Below are 18,017 nucleotides of genomic sequence, written 5' to 3' on the forward strand. Positions count from 1 at the left end.
CAGGACTAAACTCGTGGCAGGAGGTAAGAGAATAAAGGATTCCTGGGCTGAGATTTGCATGGATTAAAGGCAGCTTTAATTTGCCTTGATACACTTGGCTTTCAGGTGGATTAACAGGCGGTGGGATTTGGGGCTGTCTAGCCAACTAATACCTGCATTACTTTTATTTTAATTATTTTAGTAAGGGATGGAGGAGTTCTGGAACTGTGGGCCACCTTTGCCAGCCCCTGATGTTGAACATTTTTTGTGTGTAAGGTTTTATACCGTTAATGTTCCCGATTAACAAAACTGCTGCTGTCGTCTGAATTCCCAAAGCACTGTCTCAGCGGGGTTTCTTCCAAGAGAGACCTCTTAGGCTGTGACCTTGTTTCTACAAAAGAAATGGTGTTGCACTGTAAAATTGTTCCAGAGAATCAGAGAATCACGGAATGGTTTGGGTTGGAAGGGACCTTAAAGATCATAAAGTTCCAACCCCCTGCAGTGGGCAGGGACACCTTCCACTAGACCAGGTTGCTCCAAGCCCTGTCCACCCTGGCCTTAAACACAATAAGGTTGATCCAGCATCATAAGAATCACAGAATTGTTTTAAGTTGGAAAAGCCCTCTGGGATCATCAAGTCCAGCCGTTCCCCCAGCACTGCCAAGGCCACCACTAACCCATGTCCCCAAGTGCCACATCCATTAACATTGTTTTCATCCTAAATCCAAAACACTGTACCAGCTACTGGGAAGAAAATTAACTCTGTACCAGCCAAAACCAGGACTACCTGGTCACAGCACCAAGACTACCTGAGTCCAAGAATTGTTTGGACAACTCTCTGAGGCACATGATATGATTCCTGGGGAGTCCTGTGCAGGGCCAGGAGTTGGACTGGATGACCCTGATGGGTCCCTTCCAACTCAGCATATTCTGTGGGTTCTGTGATTCAAACTGTACTGGAAGATACTTGGCACTGAGTCCAGTGGTCTCTTTCATAGCTGAAGCTCTTTCTGAAATAACTTTCTGTAACAGTATTGTCCAGAAATACCTGAGTGTTGGGTTTCCCAATGATGCTGGGCTTGGAAAACTGAGTTTTGGCTGTAGGGAATGAAAGCTCCTTCCTGTATCCAGCATGCCTTCCTTACCTTTGGTGTGCTGTGGCAGCACGTGTGCTCACCAGGTTGAATCACTTTCATCCCAAAACACACAACGAAGAATTAATAATAACAAATTATTACAGTATTCCTGAGGCAGGTGGGTTGCAGGGACGGATTGCCACAGTCAGGGACTGCACCAGATCCTCAGGATACCATGTTTTGGGAAGATTATCTGGCACACCGGGGCACAGTGGGGTTGGGGCGAGGCAGATGAGGGGAAAGGTTTGTGTGGGGCCGGGGCTGAAGGAGCCCAGTGTGGGACACGCCGCCTTCCCCTCAGCTGTGGGCTGCGTCTGCTCTTTGGTGTTTCCTCTCGTGACTAATTTCTGAGAACAGATGTGGATGTAAGATACTCCTGTAGGGATGTTCGACGGGAGATGTTTCTGCTCCGACATCCCCAAGCGCCCGCCTGCGCCGCGCTCCTCACCTGTCACAGGCGGTGAGGGCTGTGAGTCACGCCGAGTCACGCATCACCAGTCCCCCTCCTCTCCTGCTGCTGATCTGTTTGTACAGCCATCTGAACAAACAGCCTGCTCTGCACCCCGTTCAGGCGTGTGCCGCTGACGTTTATGAGCTCTCTTTGTTTTCATTCTGCCTTTGCATTTGCTGGGTTTTGTTGTCTCCCAGTGTACGGTTTTTCTTTCGGCGGGATGTTGTCCTTGTCTTGCGAGGAGCCGTGAGCGTGCTCCGCTTGTGTCTTGCTCCAGGCTCTGGAAAAGCTCGGCTTCGTTGCTGATTCCCTTTGAACTCTCAGATGATGCTGGTAACAGCAAGGAAGCTGGAGAAGAGGAGGCTTTGGGGAGGCCTTCCAGCCCTTTCCAGTGCATAAAGGGGCTCCAAGAGAGCTGGAGAGGGACTTGGGACAAGGGGTGGAGGGACAGGACAAGAGGGAATGGCTTCCCACTGCCAGAGGGCAGGGATAGATGGGATATTGGGAAGAAGAAATCCTTGACTGTGAGGGTGGTGAGGCCTTGGCACAGGTTGCCCAGAGAAGCTGTGGCTGCCCCTGAATCCCTGGAAGTGCTCAAGGCCAGGTTGGACAGGGCTTGGAGCAACCTGGGCTAGTGGAAGGTGTCCCTGCCCATGGTAAGGGGTTGGAATGAGATGGTCTTTGAGGTCCCTTCCAACCCAAACCATTCCAGGATTCTGTGAAGGGGAGTCCTTCCTTCCATCACGACTTCTTGAAGCTGGAGGTGAATGCAAACTCTTCCAGCTACTCCTGGCTTGGCACCATCCAAGGCTGCATTCGGAATCCGTCAGGTTTGTGAATGAAGGAATAAATTGACCATGAAAGTATTATCAGCACAGTTATTTATACCAACTTCCTGATTTGGTGCCTTAGAATTTACCCCTTTGTTCAAGTACATGGAGCTAACCAAGGGATGGAGAGGCCTCTCCCTCATGGCACAGGGAGGAGAGGACAGACAGCCCTCAGAACCTTCTGCCCCAGGACAGTAGCATTCCTGGGAGGTGTTGGGAAATGCTGGATCTTAAGCAAGAAAATGCAGGTGGCACAGGGAGACCAGCGAGTTCGGCACATCTGGGGGTTGTTTGCCAGAGACAAGAGAAAGCAGATGCCTCAGCTGTTCTCCAGTTCCCTTAAAACAGAAATATCGGGAAAGTAACCCAGCTCTCCTCCTCCCTGCCAGATCCAATGTCTTTTAATCCGCTCTCTCTCTCAGCTTCTCTTACAATGGGAGTTGCTGGTGGTCTGCTGGGGTTAAGCAGTGATTCTGGCAGACTTCAGAGCAGACATGATCTCCAGGTCTCGTTGCTTTGAAGCCCCTGGTTCTGTTACACTCGGCTAAATCAGATTCCTTCTTCTCCGTGGAGGTAGAAAATGAGCCCTGTGAGCCCATCTGATTGAAGTGCTGAGGCTTGTCTAATTGAACAAGTGCTCAAGTCAACACTTGAGCAGGATGAAAAACAACAAGGAGATCACCCAGGGATTATGTCTGAGCCCCACAGCTCCTGGCACTGCAGGAGCAGATGGCTGGGTCACATCCTGCCCAAGGCTGGGCAGAAGAGATGTCGATAGGAAAAAAATATTAATTTGGTGAAATATATTCCACTCGAAATCCAGAAGTGCCTCAGGTCTCTAATTTTGTGCTTTACAGCAGCAGCCCAGAAGATGGGATTAGCTGGGGGTTGGCTCTGCAGATTCCTGTGAGGAGCCTGCTGCTGCCTCAAAGCTGGTGTGGGTAAAAAATGTTTTGGGGCAGGGAACAGAGGCACAGGGAGTGGGAATGACTTGGCTGGTGGTGTAAAAGTGGGGAACAACCAGAAACAGTCTGGACGTTGTGAGTGAACCGTGAACCCCTGCAGTGCTCCTGCACTGGTGGAACCAGGAGAGCTGGTGGAGAGGGAGGTGTTTTGTGCAGGTCTGAGAACATCCCAAACATCCCTGCAGGTCCCCTGAGCTGCAGGGACAAGCTTCAGCCTCTTCCCTTTAGGATCACACTTGATCCTACAGCCAAAGTCTGTATCCAGGGAGCTTTGGGCTTCAAGAAGTCACTGGTGACTGTCTCGTGGGTAGTTGGCCATCAGAAATCCTGGATAGCACCAGGCAGCTTTCTGTCCCCTTCCCTTGGGGTGGGAATAAATAAACAGACACAGAACTGCTTTTCCAAATGCCCAAACTTCTTGTGTCTGGGGAAACACGCCTTCATAGGAGCCCAAGGTGATTGTGGTGCCTTCACTATGATAGAAATGACCTATTTCCTCTAGCTGTGGACCCTCAAAAACTTTACATTCCTTACCCCAAGCAGCAGTGCACATATCAGGACGATCTGGGAACATTAGTTTCCTCATCCGTAACTGCTGCTTCCCTGGAATTCCCTCCTGCCACCTCTACCCAAAAGCACTTTCAACCCTGGAAACTCACGATTTTGCTTTCTGTATTTAAAACTTATTTTCATTTTTTCATGCAAAACTGCATTTTGCATTTGGTAAAATGAAGCAGAATCACCCTTCTGGCAGCAGTAAAAATGCTTCTTTTCCCAAGACGATGCTGAATTTTAACTCTTTGGTTTGAAAAGCTTTGTTTGTTCGTCTGTTTGTTTTCAGGGGGCACCACTGGAAGAACCTTTATGGGCTCCTGATGACATGCAGGTGGACGATTGACTTATGATATTTAAGGTAGGAAGAAGTGCTGTTAATTTTGGCATCTTCTCATTTGTCCTGTCCTTGAAATAAAATCGCGCTGGCCGGCGGCCCAACGGTCATCGCTCTATTTTAGGGTTCAGTACACAACCATGGCACTGTGGCCACGCATTAACTTGTGCTGAAGTGTCCCTTTAAACACAGAGGGAAGGGAAATCTTATTTAAGAACTACCTGGGAATGTAACTAAGTGGAAAAAATCTGACTTCCTCCCCCAAAGGATAATAAGGTCTCTGTTGGTGCGGAGTTGGAAGGGACATGACTCTTACTTGAGAGCACTCAGCACAGGGATTTTTTTGTTCTGCTGAAACCCAGTGGTTGAGTTGGAATTCAGGTTCTAACTTGCCATCTCAATAAAAAACAAAAAAAAACAAACTAAAAATATATTTTATTCGTTTATTTTCATCATCTTGAGCTTCTGTGGAAAGCTGGTCCATCTCCAGATGTGGCAAGAGAGCGCTCAATTCTTGACTGATGAAACAGAGGAAAATCCCCGATGTTAAAAGCACTAAACAATTGGGCAAACTTGGAAAAGGAAATACAAATGTGTGCAGAGTAAAATGGATTCATAACTAGTTTTTATGCTGCTTTAATATCTGGATTCTTGCCTTGCTCTGGGTCATTTTTGCCGTGGTTGTTGTGTTTGGAGGCGTCATCCGGGCGATGTGGTGGTCACTGCGGGTCTCTGCCTCCTCTTGCAGTTGCAAAGAGGGTCTTGACCTCTTTAGGGGTCACCACAGAGGCTCCCAAATGTGACACACACTTTGCTTCCTCTCACAATTGGGGTTTTCATTTCTGATTAACGGGTGCTGGTTGGTGTTTGGTGTCGGTGGAGAGTTGTTGGAAGGAGAGGGGGAAATTCAAGCTGTAACAAGAGCAAATTCTTTTAATACAGGTTCACAGTTCTCCAGTGTATTCCTACCTTTTGTTTGGCTTGTGATAAGATGCACTACTGTGGAATTTGCTTGGAGCAGGGATTTGCATGAATTATTGTTTCTTACAAAATGCACATCTGTGCGAGCCTTCTCCCCGTGCTCCACAGCACCCGAGCACCCCTTTGGAGAACGATCTGTGTACCTGGTGCAGTGGTCAGCAAAAGCCAGGTGTTTGAGGGAAGGGAAGATGGAGTAATAGAAACAAAGCTGCTGAAATCAAGGGAACAGCATCAAGATTTGTGTGTTTATTCTATGCACTGATTTCTTTCCCCGTCCCAGCACGATTTTCTAAAAGCAACATCCTCCTCTTAGGAAAATCTTGGTATAATTGTGCTTGGCCTCTTGCAGAGCTCACTTTTACATTTAGGAAGTGTAGTGCCATTAGTTGCAGCTGCTGATTGATACAGTGTGGCCCAAAATTATGTACAAGACGGGAGTAAACAGCCATTGTGGATGGTCTCTTGATTCTGCACTTAAAGCTTTTCATTTGAAGGGTTTCCCCTTCTCCTATAGAGAGCTTTCTGTAAATCTCTAATTAAGCAAATGAGCTACAGTGTCATCAGTCTGTCTGCAAAAAAAAAAGCAAGAGCTGATGTTTTGGAGAAACTTTCAGGCTGCAGACTCAAATTATCCACTGTTTAAAATTATGGTGTTTTGTAGCAATAGGAAGAGCGAGGAAAGAATGACTTGAAGTTTGGGTGACTTCAAACCAGGTTTCATGTACAAAATCAAGCTCTAAATTTTACTCTAAATTCTACTCTAAACCTGGCATCCTCGCTTAAAATTTGACTAAACTTGATGGCATTAAATAATTTGCTTGTAATTCTTTATCTTCTCCTTGTAGACAGTAGAGAAGGTTATGGTAAATGTGTTGAGATGTTCATCTAAAATACTTTTTGTGACGGATTTATTTTGTCAAAAATTGGCTTTGGTGGGGAAAACTGTGAGAGTTTCTTTATTTACTGAAAGAAATCCCTGTGGCACAGAGCATCAGGGGCAGGTGTGAGCAATGGGACAGGTGGAGCATCTGTGGTCCCACCGTTCCTGGGAGCGGTCCTGGGTCAGGAAAAGCAATTGGAGCAAGGTGCACAAAGAGATGGAGATGTGGCTTTGTATGGATCTATCTGTGAGAGTGTGAAACAACTGCCAGAGCTACTCAAAAGGGCAGAAACCATCGAGGTGTGGAGGGGACAGTCACTGATACCAGTGCAGCGCTGAGTGCCGGGTTTTTGAGAGGGCGAGCGCTGAACCCACACGTCTTATTTCAACAAAGCCCACCCAAAGCCATTCACTACTTTTGCACCATCCATATCCATCCCTGTGCCTCCTCCAGCTGTGTTGCCTCTTTTGGGAGCTGGCAGCCAAGCTGACGTGCCCTGTGGATTTGCAGAAGAGCTCGACACGTGTGGTTTCCCTCACCGGTTCCAGCAGCGCCCGTCACCGAGCTGTTGTTTTCGGTGCTACCCACAATAACTGAAATATCTTTCCTGCCAGATAAGTCAGTAATTGTGGTTGGCTCCTTCCTCTGGTATGTGTTCCCATAGTAACTTGAAATTTAATTTGTCATCAGGGTGCTGCTGCTGTGCAGCTCCGGCCCCTCCAGCTGTACCCTCCAGCGGGGAGGCACCAGCTACCGACAGACCCCTTAAGGATTGCTCTTCAAAAAGTGCCACAGCTTGATCTTCTCCCTGAGCAAACTGCAGGAGATGTGAGAGGAGGTGGTGGCTCAGGACTCATCCCAGTCCTACACTGGTTCATCCTGGTGGCTTTTGCTTTGGGCGGTGGCCAAGCCCATTTTCCCCCACTCAGTAGGTTTGTTCTGGTAGTTTCGGTCGAAGCCACCAACATCTTCAGCCCTTCTCAAACCTCTGAAGACTGCTCTCACATTTTGAGACTTGTTGATGTGCAGGCTGAGCCTTGGAGTGCGTTTTGGAAACACAGAGGTTGCCCTGAGACCAGGAATCCCAAATGACCAGTGCTCCTAAATCCCACCAGCGCTTCTCCCCACCTCTTTCCTTTGAAGCTTCAAACCTCTACGTGGAATTTGACATCACTGAGGTGAGCTGACCTGGCCTGCTGCATCCTAAAAATACCCTGGGATTTGTAGGAAGTGTTGCACAGAGTGCCATCAGTACCCAGCACACACCTCCAGCGCTGGGCGGTCGGAGCTGACTGTGGAGTGGGGATGGGAAGGAGAAAAACCTTGCAGGAACCACACCAGGCAGCGTGTCAGGACCTGCAGCCCCTACCTGGAGCTGCTGGGTATAAATAAACACATCCACCCTCCATCTTATCCTGACAACTACCTCCCTGAAGAGTAATTTATTTTTTTTTCCCCAGTAGCTTGTTCTTCAAGCAGGTTTCCTCTTGCAGGTGATTAGGAAAACCTCATTTTTATGTTAATTAGACATCGCTATCAGTGCACAGACATCAACTGCTCTCACATCCTCCTGAGACGTGTTGTTTTTATTAAAATTCAGTCCTGAAAAACCGATACCAGCAACTGATGTACCTGTTGCCTGAATCAGATGGGAAACTGCACCAAATTGGTGGTTGCCTCAAAAATACGTTGCCAGGGCGTAGCAACCACAGCTTCAGCTTTCATGAGGGTTGCAGCTGCGGTCTGCAGCCTGGGTTCAGGTTTTGAGTGATGTTTGGTTGCTAAGTTTAAGGGCTTCCTCAGCATCTTGTCTCCACTGAGATCAAGCCGTGCTAATTTAGCTAATTACTGCTAAACACAGTTACTGCTGACGCTGGTGGGCCTGAATCTATGGAGGCAGTTGTTTTTCAGGTTGGTGTTTTCAAACACATTTCTGATTATATTTGGTCTTGTGAGAGGGTTGAGTCGATCCACATCATCCATAAAATAGATCCTTCAATTTTGATGGGTGACATATTGGCTGCCCCCCATCCTTGGAAGTGTCCAAGGCCAAGTTGGATGGAGCTTGGAGCAACCTGGTGCAGTGGAAGGTGTCCCTGCCCATGGCAGAGGGTGGGACTAGGTGGTCTTTAAGGTCCCTTCTAACAGAGAAGAGGAGGAATTTAAATCAGACGTGCTTTGGGTTTGTTGGTAAAACACAAGTGCAGCTGCTTCAGTGACATTTTCTTCACAGTATCAGACACTGAAGCTTGCAGGGCTAGAGGGGAACATCTGGTCCCAGCTGATATAAACCAAAAGCCATGAAGTTATGGAAGTGTACCCAATACATTTCTTGCCTCAAGACCTTACTGTGTGCTGTAAAACCACATCCAGGTTTCAGGAATACATTCAGTCAGTCGGGTCCAGGTCAGCAATGGGATTATCCAGGTCAGTGGTTACTAACACCATTAACTTCTCGTATCTCCTTTTGCAGAACTCAGTTCTCGTGATGTTATTTAAGGATTTTGTAATCCAAATCCTTGAGGTTCCTTGCTGAAAGCTAAAACAAATATATCCATCTTATCAGGTCTTTCCAAGAGCGAAGCGTGGAAATCCCCTGTCAGGGCTGGCACCGTCGCCGGTGTTTTCCTCCCTCTCCACCGGTGACTTTTCCTTTAATATTGCTGTCTAAACCTTCCATGGATTATGCAGTGATCGAAAACAAAGGGTGAAAAATTGCATTTGGAATTTGGCACGTGACACGTGGACCTCTTACAGCCCTGGCTGAACGGATCTGTCTTGGCTTTGTTATACACGTGGATGATCCCCTCACGCGGAACCGCCGATGCCTGGCCAGGGACCTGTTCCCTTTTCACACAGGGTCACTCTGAGGGCAAGTAGATATTTGGGTTGTTGTTTTTTTTTTTTTCTCTCCTTGTGGATGTACGTGGGCAGATAAGGCAGGCTGGAAAATTTGATGACTCTCCGAGATTTTCCAGGTGCTGTGATGCTTTTACCTGTGTGGGGTGCGTTTTATGGGAAGTGATATTGGGCAGCAGGGAAACGGCTGCAGCTGGGGAGAAACAGGCAAGCTTTTGATGCGTAAATCCTCGGGTTCTGACACAAAATTTGTTATCACCCTTACGAACTCCACCACTTGCTCTGAGCTTCATCAAAATATAATCACACTTCGGGTGAGAGGGAGGACAGTTGGTACCTGTGGAGCCGAGGGATGTGCTCGCTGGGGAAGGAGGTAAATTATTTCTTGGGGTACGTGGAAAGGTTCTCTGTGGACCAAGGAGGAGGACTGTTTTTGGAGAGGAAGTAGATTTTGGTTGACTGTTGCTCAGGGACAGGGAATTTAATTCCCATATTTGTTTTTTGAGTGAGTTTTATAGATACCCATCAAGGCTGATGTGTTTTGCAAGATGTTTGCTTTTCTCTCCTATCCTCTCTGTCACCCAGGTGCTTCTGCCCAGTGGATGACTTGGCTCTGGTGTAGTGCAGGAAGAGGGTGATGTACCAGGTGAAATGTGCAATATTTGGGGAAAGAAATACTGTAATCCCTATGGTTTTGCTGCTGCAGAGAACTTTTGTGGGGTGGGGGCTGTGCGTGATCAAATATCGCAGCTTGGGCGGGTTCTGCTTCCATCTGATGTGGTTCGTGTCCCTTGGTGAGCAATTCAGCAAGGTTGATTAGCTCTTTGGAGAGCTGGAGGGAGGGGAAAAGCTCTTTAAAGTGAAATACTTCAAATGCAGATGGAATTTATACTGCACTGAAGCTGGGTTTTGCCTCTGCTTGGCTCTTTCCCCACTGCAAGGGGCTTGGCTGGTACCTCGCTCAGCAGATGTTTCTTGGCAACCTCAGGTCTTACCTTGGGCTGAGCTTTGAGAAAGGATAAAGTCAAAGTGCTGTTGTTATAGAGGAAGTTTGGAGGTTGGAAATTCCACTAGAACTGGGCCTTAATAACAAAATAAAATAATTTTTAAAAATTAGCATAAAAACTAGCTTCCATTATCGTACAAGAAGTTGGAGAAGTCACAGTATCATAGAATCACAGAATGGCTTGGGTTGGGAGGAACCTTAAAGACCATCTAGTCCAGCTCCCTGCCATGGGCAGGGACACCTTCCACTAGACCAGGTTCCTGAGTCAACAAGATTGTGTGAACAAGACCGTGCCTTAGTTTTTGCAAAACAGCTTTGGTTTTGAGACAAACTAGTTTTGAGGATTAAATGTTGCTGTTTCTCCCCAAAAAATGAGTGGATATTATGGCATCTAAAAGGACATCTGAGCTTCTGAGGTACAGGTGTGGCTGAGCAGGAAGGTCTCTGCAGCTGCATCCCATTTGGGTTTAATTAACTCTTTAATTAAACATCTCTGTGCTCTGTGTTCCTCCTTACAGAGAACAGTGGAGGGGATGGTAAAGCTCTACAGGAGAGAGTGAAATGACCCAAGGGATTAAGCAGTGGAAAGATGATGGAGCAACTGGCTTGCTGGGTTGGGTTTTTCAGGAAAGAAGTTGGTCTGGATGCACATTGTGTATGTTTTAATCCATGCAAGAGGACTCAGAGAGATACATGGGAAGAAAAAGTGATGGGAGTTGAGCAGGAACTTGCTGGGATGCTCAGCAGCTCCCTGCCTTCATCCCAAAGATGAACTCAAAGCTATAGATGTGGTAAAGGCAGATGGTAGGACATCATGACCAAGAACAGTGTGAAGGGTCTGGAGGGAAAGAGTTAAATCTGAGCAAAAATCAAATTATCTGGAAGGGCTGGGGCACCAGAGCAGGTGTCCCCTTAAAGACACCAGTTACAGGCAAAAAAACCAATCTGAAACTCCAGTTGTTTCCCCAAATGAGGGGTCACAGGAAACATTTTGTGCTCTTCAGCTGCCACTGTGCCTGGCTTGGCTCAGATGCCCCCAGCAGCACTGAAACTACCCTCGAATATTGCACTGGGGGTGCACAACAGGCACAAAACCAAACTGGGAAGCCCAGTATGGCACTGGTTTTGAGCCAGTTGCTCTGTGCAAGGTCAGCTTTGCTGGAGGATCTCCCTCAGATCCTGTTTTGCTTCAGAGGTGAATCTATTAAATGTGTTTTTTAAAGCACCAGCCAGAGGCTTGATCTAAACCTATTTAATGTCTTATTTCTCTATTTTTATGTGCTTTGAATAGGGCCTGCAGTGTACCATTTGGGAAGATGTTTTAGTGAGATGTTCTTCTTCTCTGCATTAACTGCTTTAAAACATCTACTGCCTGCTTCAATTTTATTTGCCCTTAAATAAAAAATAAAAAAAAAAAGATAGTATCTGCTGGACACGAGTTTCTTCACCCCCTCAGGCAGGTGTTTAGGAGTTTTCATTGTTTTTAGAGTGGCTGTCTCTGTGCTTTTGGAGGGGCTGTCAGCTTGCTGAAGATGATAATCAATCTCTAACAGGTGCTTAATGGGAAATGCTGGTTGAAGTGATGGGATGCAGATGATCACCAGCATGCTCAGCCTCACCCTTGATCCACACACTGTGCCTTGAGCATCCCTGCTTTGTAACCCAACAGGAGCAGCCCTGGATTTTGAACCGTAGCAGGGAAAGAAGCTGTTCCTCAGTGCTTTGTGTCTTGCTTGTAATGAAATTACTTTATTTTCTTATGCAGAAATGGTAATTTTAATGAATTTTCTCAGTCACAGAAGGGAAGAAATGTCATGAACTGATTTGCTGCTTCTCTTCACCACAAGCCAGATTTTTCCTTTGAAAAGGAAAAGTAACTTTTAAAACCTTTTCTCAGTCTTCCAGCTTGAATGATTTCATCCATACACTGATTTTTGTTAACAGAGGCTCACAGCAAGACAACTTTCAGCCCCTTTCAGCTTGTCATTTACCCTGGTCTTTATTCTTGCGAGCAAAAATATGGAAGAATTCTGTGTTATAAAATTTTTTAGCATATATTTCAAGGGTTTCATACCACAAGATGTTCTGTTATTTTGTTTTGGTTTTTTTTCCCCAGTGATACTTTCACATCTGAATTTAGTAGAATTTGCTGTGTTTTAAGCATTTCTATTGGTGACTTTTACTTTGTGCTTGATCCACTTCTGATGTGAATTGTCCAACTTCTGTTTCGGGGGAGGAGCAAAGTTATTTTTTTCTCACCAGCCTACGTGGCACTGAATCCATCTGGAGCAGCCCTGGGGAGAAGGATTTGGGGGTGTTGGTGGGTGAGAGGCTGGACATGACCCAGCCATGTGCACTGGCACCAGAACCGTCCTCCCCATGCCCTGGGCTGATCCCCCAGCGTGGGCAGCAGGGCAGGGGGGGATTCTGCCCCTCTGCCCCTGTCTGAGGTGAGACCCCCCTGCAGAGCTGCTCCAGCCCTGGGAACAACAGCACAAGGACGTGGAGCTGCTGCAGAGAGTCCAGAGGAGGCCCTGGAGCTGCTGCCAGGGCTGGAGCCCCTCTGCTCTGGAGCCAGGCTGGGAGAGCTGGGGGGGTTCCCCTGGAGAAGAGAAGGCTCCAGGGAGAGCTGAGAGCCCCTGGCAGGGCCTAAAGGGGCTCCAGAAGAGCTGGAGAGGGACTGGGGACAAGGGATGGAGGGACGGCACACAGGGAATGGCTTCCCAGTGCCAGAGGGAAGATATTGGGAGGGGATATTAGATGGGATATTGGGAAGGAATTGTTGGCTGTGAGGGTGGGGAGGCCCTGTCCCAGGTTGGGCAGAGAAGCTGTGGCTGTCCCTGGATCCCTGGAAGTGTCCAAGGCCAGCTTGGATGGGGCTTGGAGCAACCTGGGCTAGTGGAAGGTGTCCCTGCCCATGTCAGGAGATGAAACAAGATGATCTTTGAGGTCCCTTGCAGCTCAAACCATTGATTTTGTTATGATATTTTTATTTCATTAAATAGTCTGGAATTCAATGAGGACCCACCTCAGCAGGGGCAGGATGGTTAATTAACCCACTAGACACAAGAGGATGTGCAGGAGGTGCCAGGACACAGTCAGTTTGATTAGGAAAGCACCAAACACTCAGTCATTCCCCCTGGGAACACGGGATGTACAAGGGAACAGGAAGACCAGGGCTCTCAAAGACACATCCAGGGATGTGCTCTTAAACCTCAGTGCAGAAGTTCACAGTGTGGTGAAGAATGAAGGGAAGAATTTCTCCCCTAAAAACTGATGCAGTTGGAGGGACCGAAGAAACTCCTGCATAGTTGCATTTCCATTATTGCTGTTGCCTTGGATCAAGCTCGAATCGAGAGGGAAGGACAGAACACTGGAGGAGGGGTTGGGTGTGCCTTTCTGGAAGCCACAGTCCCCCACCAAGCAGATGATCCTGGTGATCCTGCTCCTCTCATCCCGGCATCGTACACACCGTCCTTAGGAGCATTCCTAGAGGGATTCACGAAGCCTCCGAAGCGATTGAAGTGCTCACAAGCGTTTGAATTGTCCCAGTAAGTATTTATCTGCAATTAAGGTCTTGCAGAAACACTGTGAAACACGAGCCCGCAGCCGAGTCCCCCTTCCCTCCGCTTCCCTTTCTGTCAAACGGGCAAACACCGGCTTTGATCGTCCCTTTATCCCCGTGGATTCCATCCCTCTCCTTTCTTCTTTGCATGGAGGACCCGGGAAAGCATCTGGGACTGTGCACGGGGCCCAAACAAGCAGCAGCAAGGCTCATCTCTCGCCAATTTTCAGGCTCGTCAGTGCCTTTTGTGAGACGGTACCGGCTTTGGGACTTCAAAGGAAGGTGTCAGAAATGCAAAAAAACCGAGCAATTAAGGATTAATCTGCTTGTGGGGATGGGTATCTGCCTCCCCCTCCTGATTGCTCTGTAAATTAGTGGTTGACTTGAGCCCTGTAGTGGAGCTATTTATACCTCGAAGGTTTGAATTATGGCTGGGGAGATTATATCATCCCTTTGTTTAATCCTTTTTCCTTTCTTCTCTCGTGCTTTTGACCTCAGTGATTTTCAAAGCAGTCAGATTCGCTTCCTACGGTTTCCTTGTGATGGTATTTGTATCCAGGAAAGGGGAGGGGAACTGAGATGGCTTTTTTTGTACCATTTTATTTTCTCTTGCTCTCCCTTACTCGTTTCCTCATTCAACAGCCCAGTCCTATTTTATTTTTTTTTAAACCTTTTCAGGGGGTTTTCTTTTCACAACCTTCATTGCCTTTCTAGGGCTTTGTACTTTCCTAGGCTTCAAGAAAGCGTGTGCAGAAGAAAGGGACAGGCCTGGGTGAATATTCCACCTTACAGACTTAAACTCTTCCCGAAAAGCTTCGGAATGAGGAACTCCTGCCATGCACCTGCCTGTTTGTCAGACCTACACCTCTCCTTCATTCCCCCCCCCACCAAGGACCAAGTGATTTGAGGGTGGGTGTTGCTGCTGTTGGATTTATTGGCTGTGATTTTGCAAATAAATGCTGTGTAATCACTTCCTTGCTGCTCCCGGCAGCCAAGAAAGGGAGATGTGCAGCTTCCCTTCAGATGTGCATTTCCTACTTCCAAGACTGCTTTTTCTTAGAGTTCTACTAAGTGTTAGAGCAGTTAGAATACATATTTAGTCTTACAGCTCTCTCTAAGTTGCATTTTAAACAAAACACCCAGGGCTGGCCCCGGGTCAGTGGCTGCAGTGGTTCCTGGCTCTTTGCTCGGTTGCTGCCGTTTGGATTTTCCCGTACTTCCCGTCCAGGAGAAGCTGTCAGGAAAATAAAGGGCACAGGAGATGTGGAATTCAACTGAATATTTTTAAATATTAGAACATGTTGTACGAGGGTGGGAAATAACCTTTGCTGCTCAAGCAGGCAGATAGTTCCTCTGCAGTGTGAGCTCCCTCCCATCCTTCTCGATGGGGATTCCTACCTGGAGCAGTCCTCCCACCCAAAATGTTCCCTTTGGCTTTCAGGCTGTTGTATAGCAAAGTATTTTTGTTTGGTGAAGCACTAACAGGATTTACACTGGTTGAGTGTTTTGAACAAGAGGGAATGAAGATATCCAGCCAGCAAAATTCCTATCGTGAGGGTAGACCTTCAAAGGTGGAGCTGAGCTGGGCTGGACACCAGCTGTGGTGATGGAGGCAGCAGGAACACTCATGGAATGGGAAGAGCCTCTAATGACTTGTAATTCCCCATCCCTGGAAGTGTCCAAGGCAAGTTTGGACAGGGCTTGGAGCAACCTGGGGTAGTGGAAGGTCTCCCTGTCCATGTCAGGGAGTTGGAACAAGATGATCTTTAAAGGTCCCTTCCCACACAAACCATTCCATGATTCCATGTAACATGGCTGGATTGAAGGCACAGCCTCAAAAAGAGTGGGCATTGCCCTTATAACATCCAAATGTTGCACATCCAACCATGTCAAGTCATATAGGGAAAACCAAGAGGACAATTCCACCCATTTGCCATCATCTTCGCCCGTAACTTCTTTTATTTTTATGTTTTCCAGACTTCCCTGGAAACAGAGAATCCCCATTTAAGTTAAAGCTGATAATGAAGAGAAGCCTTAAAAGTGTAGGCTGAGAAAGCATCAACTATTAATTGTCATTTACTTCCCTTTCCTGTTGGTTGGATAATCTGAGGCAGGGCCCTGAGGTGACAGGAGGCTCTGAGATCCAATGGGTCATTATTTGTTGAAGTGTGAGAATTTCCATTATGATTAACCCCCAAAATAATCATCTTTTTTAATAAATTAGAGTAACTGTTACCATCAGACCTGGGCACTGGCAGATTGAAGTTGAGTTTTCCAATTTAGAACTTTTAGAATCAATTTAGAATCTTTTTTTAGAACGTTTTGAGTCAAAGCCATTGCATTTTTTACACCCTTTATCAGTACGTGCTGCAACCTTCAGCCTGGTGGATATTTGGGGATTTGTTTGTCTCTTGCAGCTCTTCCCGTTTTTGTGAAAAATAGTATTTTTTGGAGCAGTGTTTCAGCCCTTGGCCCTTCTTTTTCCCGAGCCACTGCCCGTGATTTGGCCAAAACTCATCCTTTCCCCTCCTTGGTATTTGTGTGGGGTGGAAGCTGTTGCCTCCTGCAGGAGAGGCAATTGTTGGATATACCCAGATCCTGCATCTGGAATGAAGTTGGGAATATTCATCAGGCAACACTGGTATTATAACCTTCATTTTCATACACTTGGGGAGTGTTGCAAGCAATTAGACTGGTTGGATGGGATGGGTCCCTCTCCTCTCTCCCCTTATCCCACCCTTTCTTACTCTTTCCTCTGCCTGCCTTTCCTCCTCCTTAAAAAAGGAGGGGGGAAAGAAAAGCAAAGTAACTTGTATGGATAGAGGGAGGTGTAATTATGAGCAGTGGGACCAATTTAAAAAGGAAGATTTCAGAAAGGCTCAGACTTTCTTTGACATGTTGAGGCTTTTTGGTAGAGGATAAAAGGAAAATAAACTAATTTATTCCTAAATTGTAATTCCTCTTTGGTGTTAATCTGTTTCATTAGTGTAGTTCATAAATGCACTCAGGCAGGGGAGAGAGGGGGGGGGCTGCAAATTGAAATGAAGAGATTTTCAAAAGGAAAGCCTTGATAGGAAAAGGCTTCCCGCAGGGAGAAATCATATCCCGGGAGAAGAGATGGAAACTCCATCGCTTTGGACTTCTATAAGTGAGCCTGGATGGGAAATTTCTTGTAGGGAACAGTCTTTTGCTGTGTGGTGGGTAGGACCAGATGATCTAATCGATCTCTTCCCTGTCCAGTCCATATGGTTTTCATTTCCTGCTCCTGAGAGGTGGGGAAGGGAGCTGGACTGAGGAGTCTGGTGGCGTTTGGGATCGGTCACTGGTTACAGGGTTAATGTTTTTTTGGGCTGGGATTCTGCCACTCCAAAATATTTTCAATTGAAAAGGGCTTTTTAGCCCCTGCTGTGACTCTCTCTAGACTTAGGAGGGTGTAACAATCTTAGCAATGGTTGCTCTTCAGCTTCACTGCAGCTGAGACATCTCCCAAAACTGCCTTGTGTTTCACTGGGATTTGAACAGCTTTTTCTTTGATTTCACTCCCAAAAAATCCTGTTTCCTATTTGCTCTGGGGGTCAGAGCTCTCAGAATGGGGAAGAAATTGGGGCAGAACATATCCTTATAGAAGCCCAGAATGGTTTGTGTTGGAAGGGACCTTAAAGACCATCCATTTCCAACCTCTGCCATGGATAGGAACACATTCCACTATCCCAGGTTGCTCCAAACCCCGTCCAACCTGGCCTTGGACACTTCCAGGGATGGAGCAGCCACAGCTTCTCTTGAGTTCCATGAACATTTTATTTCCCTTCTTTCCTACCCTTGGTCGTTTTGCAGATTGGAGATAAGAAAACCTTGTGCAGCAGGTTAGGATTTGACCTGCTTTTAACTCTAAATTTTGTGGCTACTGCTGTTGGTGTGTTGTGGCTGAATCATGGCTTGAAGGTCACAAGTGGTTCCACCAACCACTGTTTATCTACCAAGGTGGTTGCTGTGTCTGATGGGAAGAAAAGCAAGGATGTATGACTTGGTATGGATTTCCAAGGACTGGAGAGATCTGAGAATCGTTTCCTGCAGTTTGCACGTGCCTGTTTTTGAGGCCGTGGGAACCACAGTGTCCATCTCTGTTTGGTTCTGTGCTTTAGGGCTCACATTTTCTCATTTCAAGTGCAAGAATTTGAGCCACAGGTAGTGGCCATGTCTCAGTTTGGTTTCCTCTCCTAAGGAAAACCCTGTGGAGAGCTCCCCTGGATTCCTTGCTCAGAGCACATTCACCCCTTTAGACAAGTGCGAGGTCGGTTTTCTGATGGATCTGGGTTTTCCCTTGGAAGAGGCTTTTCAAAAGGAAAAGTCTGTTCTCCTTGACAGTGACTTTATCCCCTTGACAACTCTAATTCCATCTGAATTCTCCCAGTGGTGAGGGACAGCAGAAGTTGGATGCTGCATAATCTCCGATCCCCTGCCAGTTTTCCATCCCT

General features: G+C 47.0%; 1 protein-coding gene and 2 long non-coding RNA genes across 5 annotated transcripts in view; 1 reads left to right on the top strand and 2 right to left on the bottom strand.

Annotated features, from left to right (window-relative positions):
- Positions 1 to 18,017, bottom strand: part of LOC127475997 (uncharacterized) — a 261,043-nt gene that overhangs the window by 84,322 nt on the left and 158,704 nt on the right. The gene's annotated exons all lie outside the window — the stretch shown is intronic.
- LOC127475988 (uncharacterized) overlaps positions 1 to 18,017 on the bottom strand; it is a 242,551-nt gene that overhangs the window by 66,028 nt on the left and 158,506 nt on the right. The gene's annotated exons all lie outside the window — the stretch shown is intronic.
- Positions 1 to 18,017, top strand: part of PTPRA (protein tyrosine phosphatase receptor type A) — a 117,067-nt gene that overhangs the window by 54,761 nt on the left and 44,289 nt on the right. Inside the window, exon 3 of one of the 3 annotated variants that reach the window (XM_051798175.1) lies at positions 4,203 to 4,274. The exons of the other annotated variants lie outside the window; for them this stretch is intronic. Coding sequence (XP_051654135.1) covers positions 4,263 to 4,274 — 12 coding nt within the window. The 5' untranslated portion in view covers positions 4,203 to 4,262. The remainder of the gene's footprint in view (positions 1 to 4,202; positions 4,275 to 18,017) is intronic. 3 annotated transcript variants of the gene reach the window in all.

The sequence above is a fragment of the Manacus candei genome, unplaced genomic scaffold (assembly GCF_025592945.1).
Source record: "Manacus candei isolate 608988 ecotype Guabito, Panama unplaced genomic scaffold, ASM2559294v1 h1tg000048l, whole genome shotgun sequence".
NCBI classification, from domain to species: domain Eukaryota; kingdom Metazoa; phylum Chordata; class Aves; order Passeriformes; family Pipridae; genus Manacus; species Manacus candei.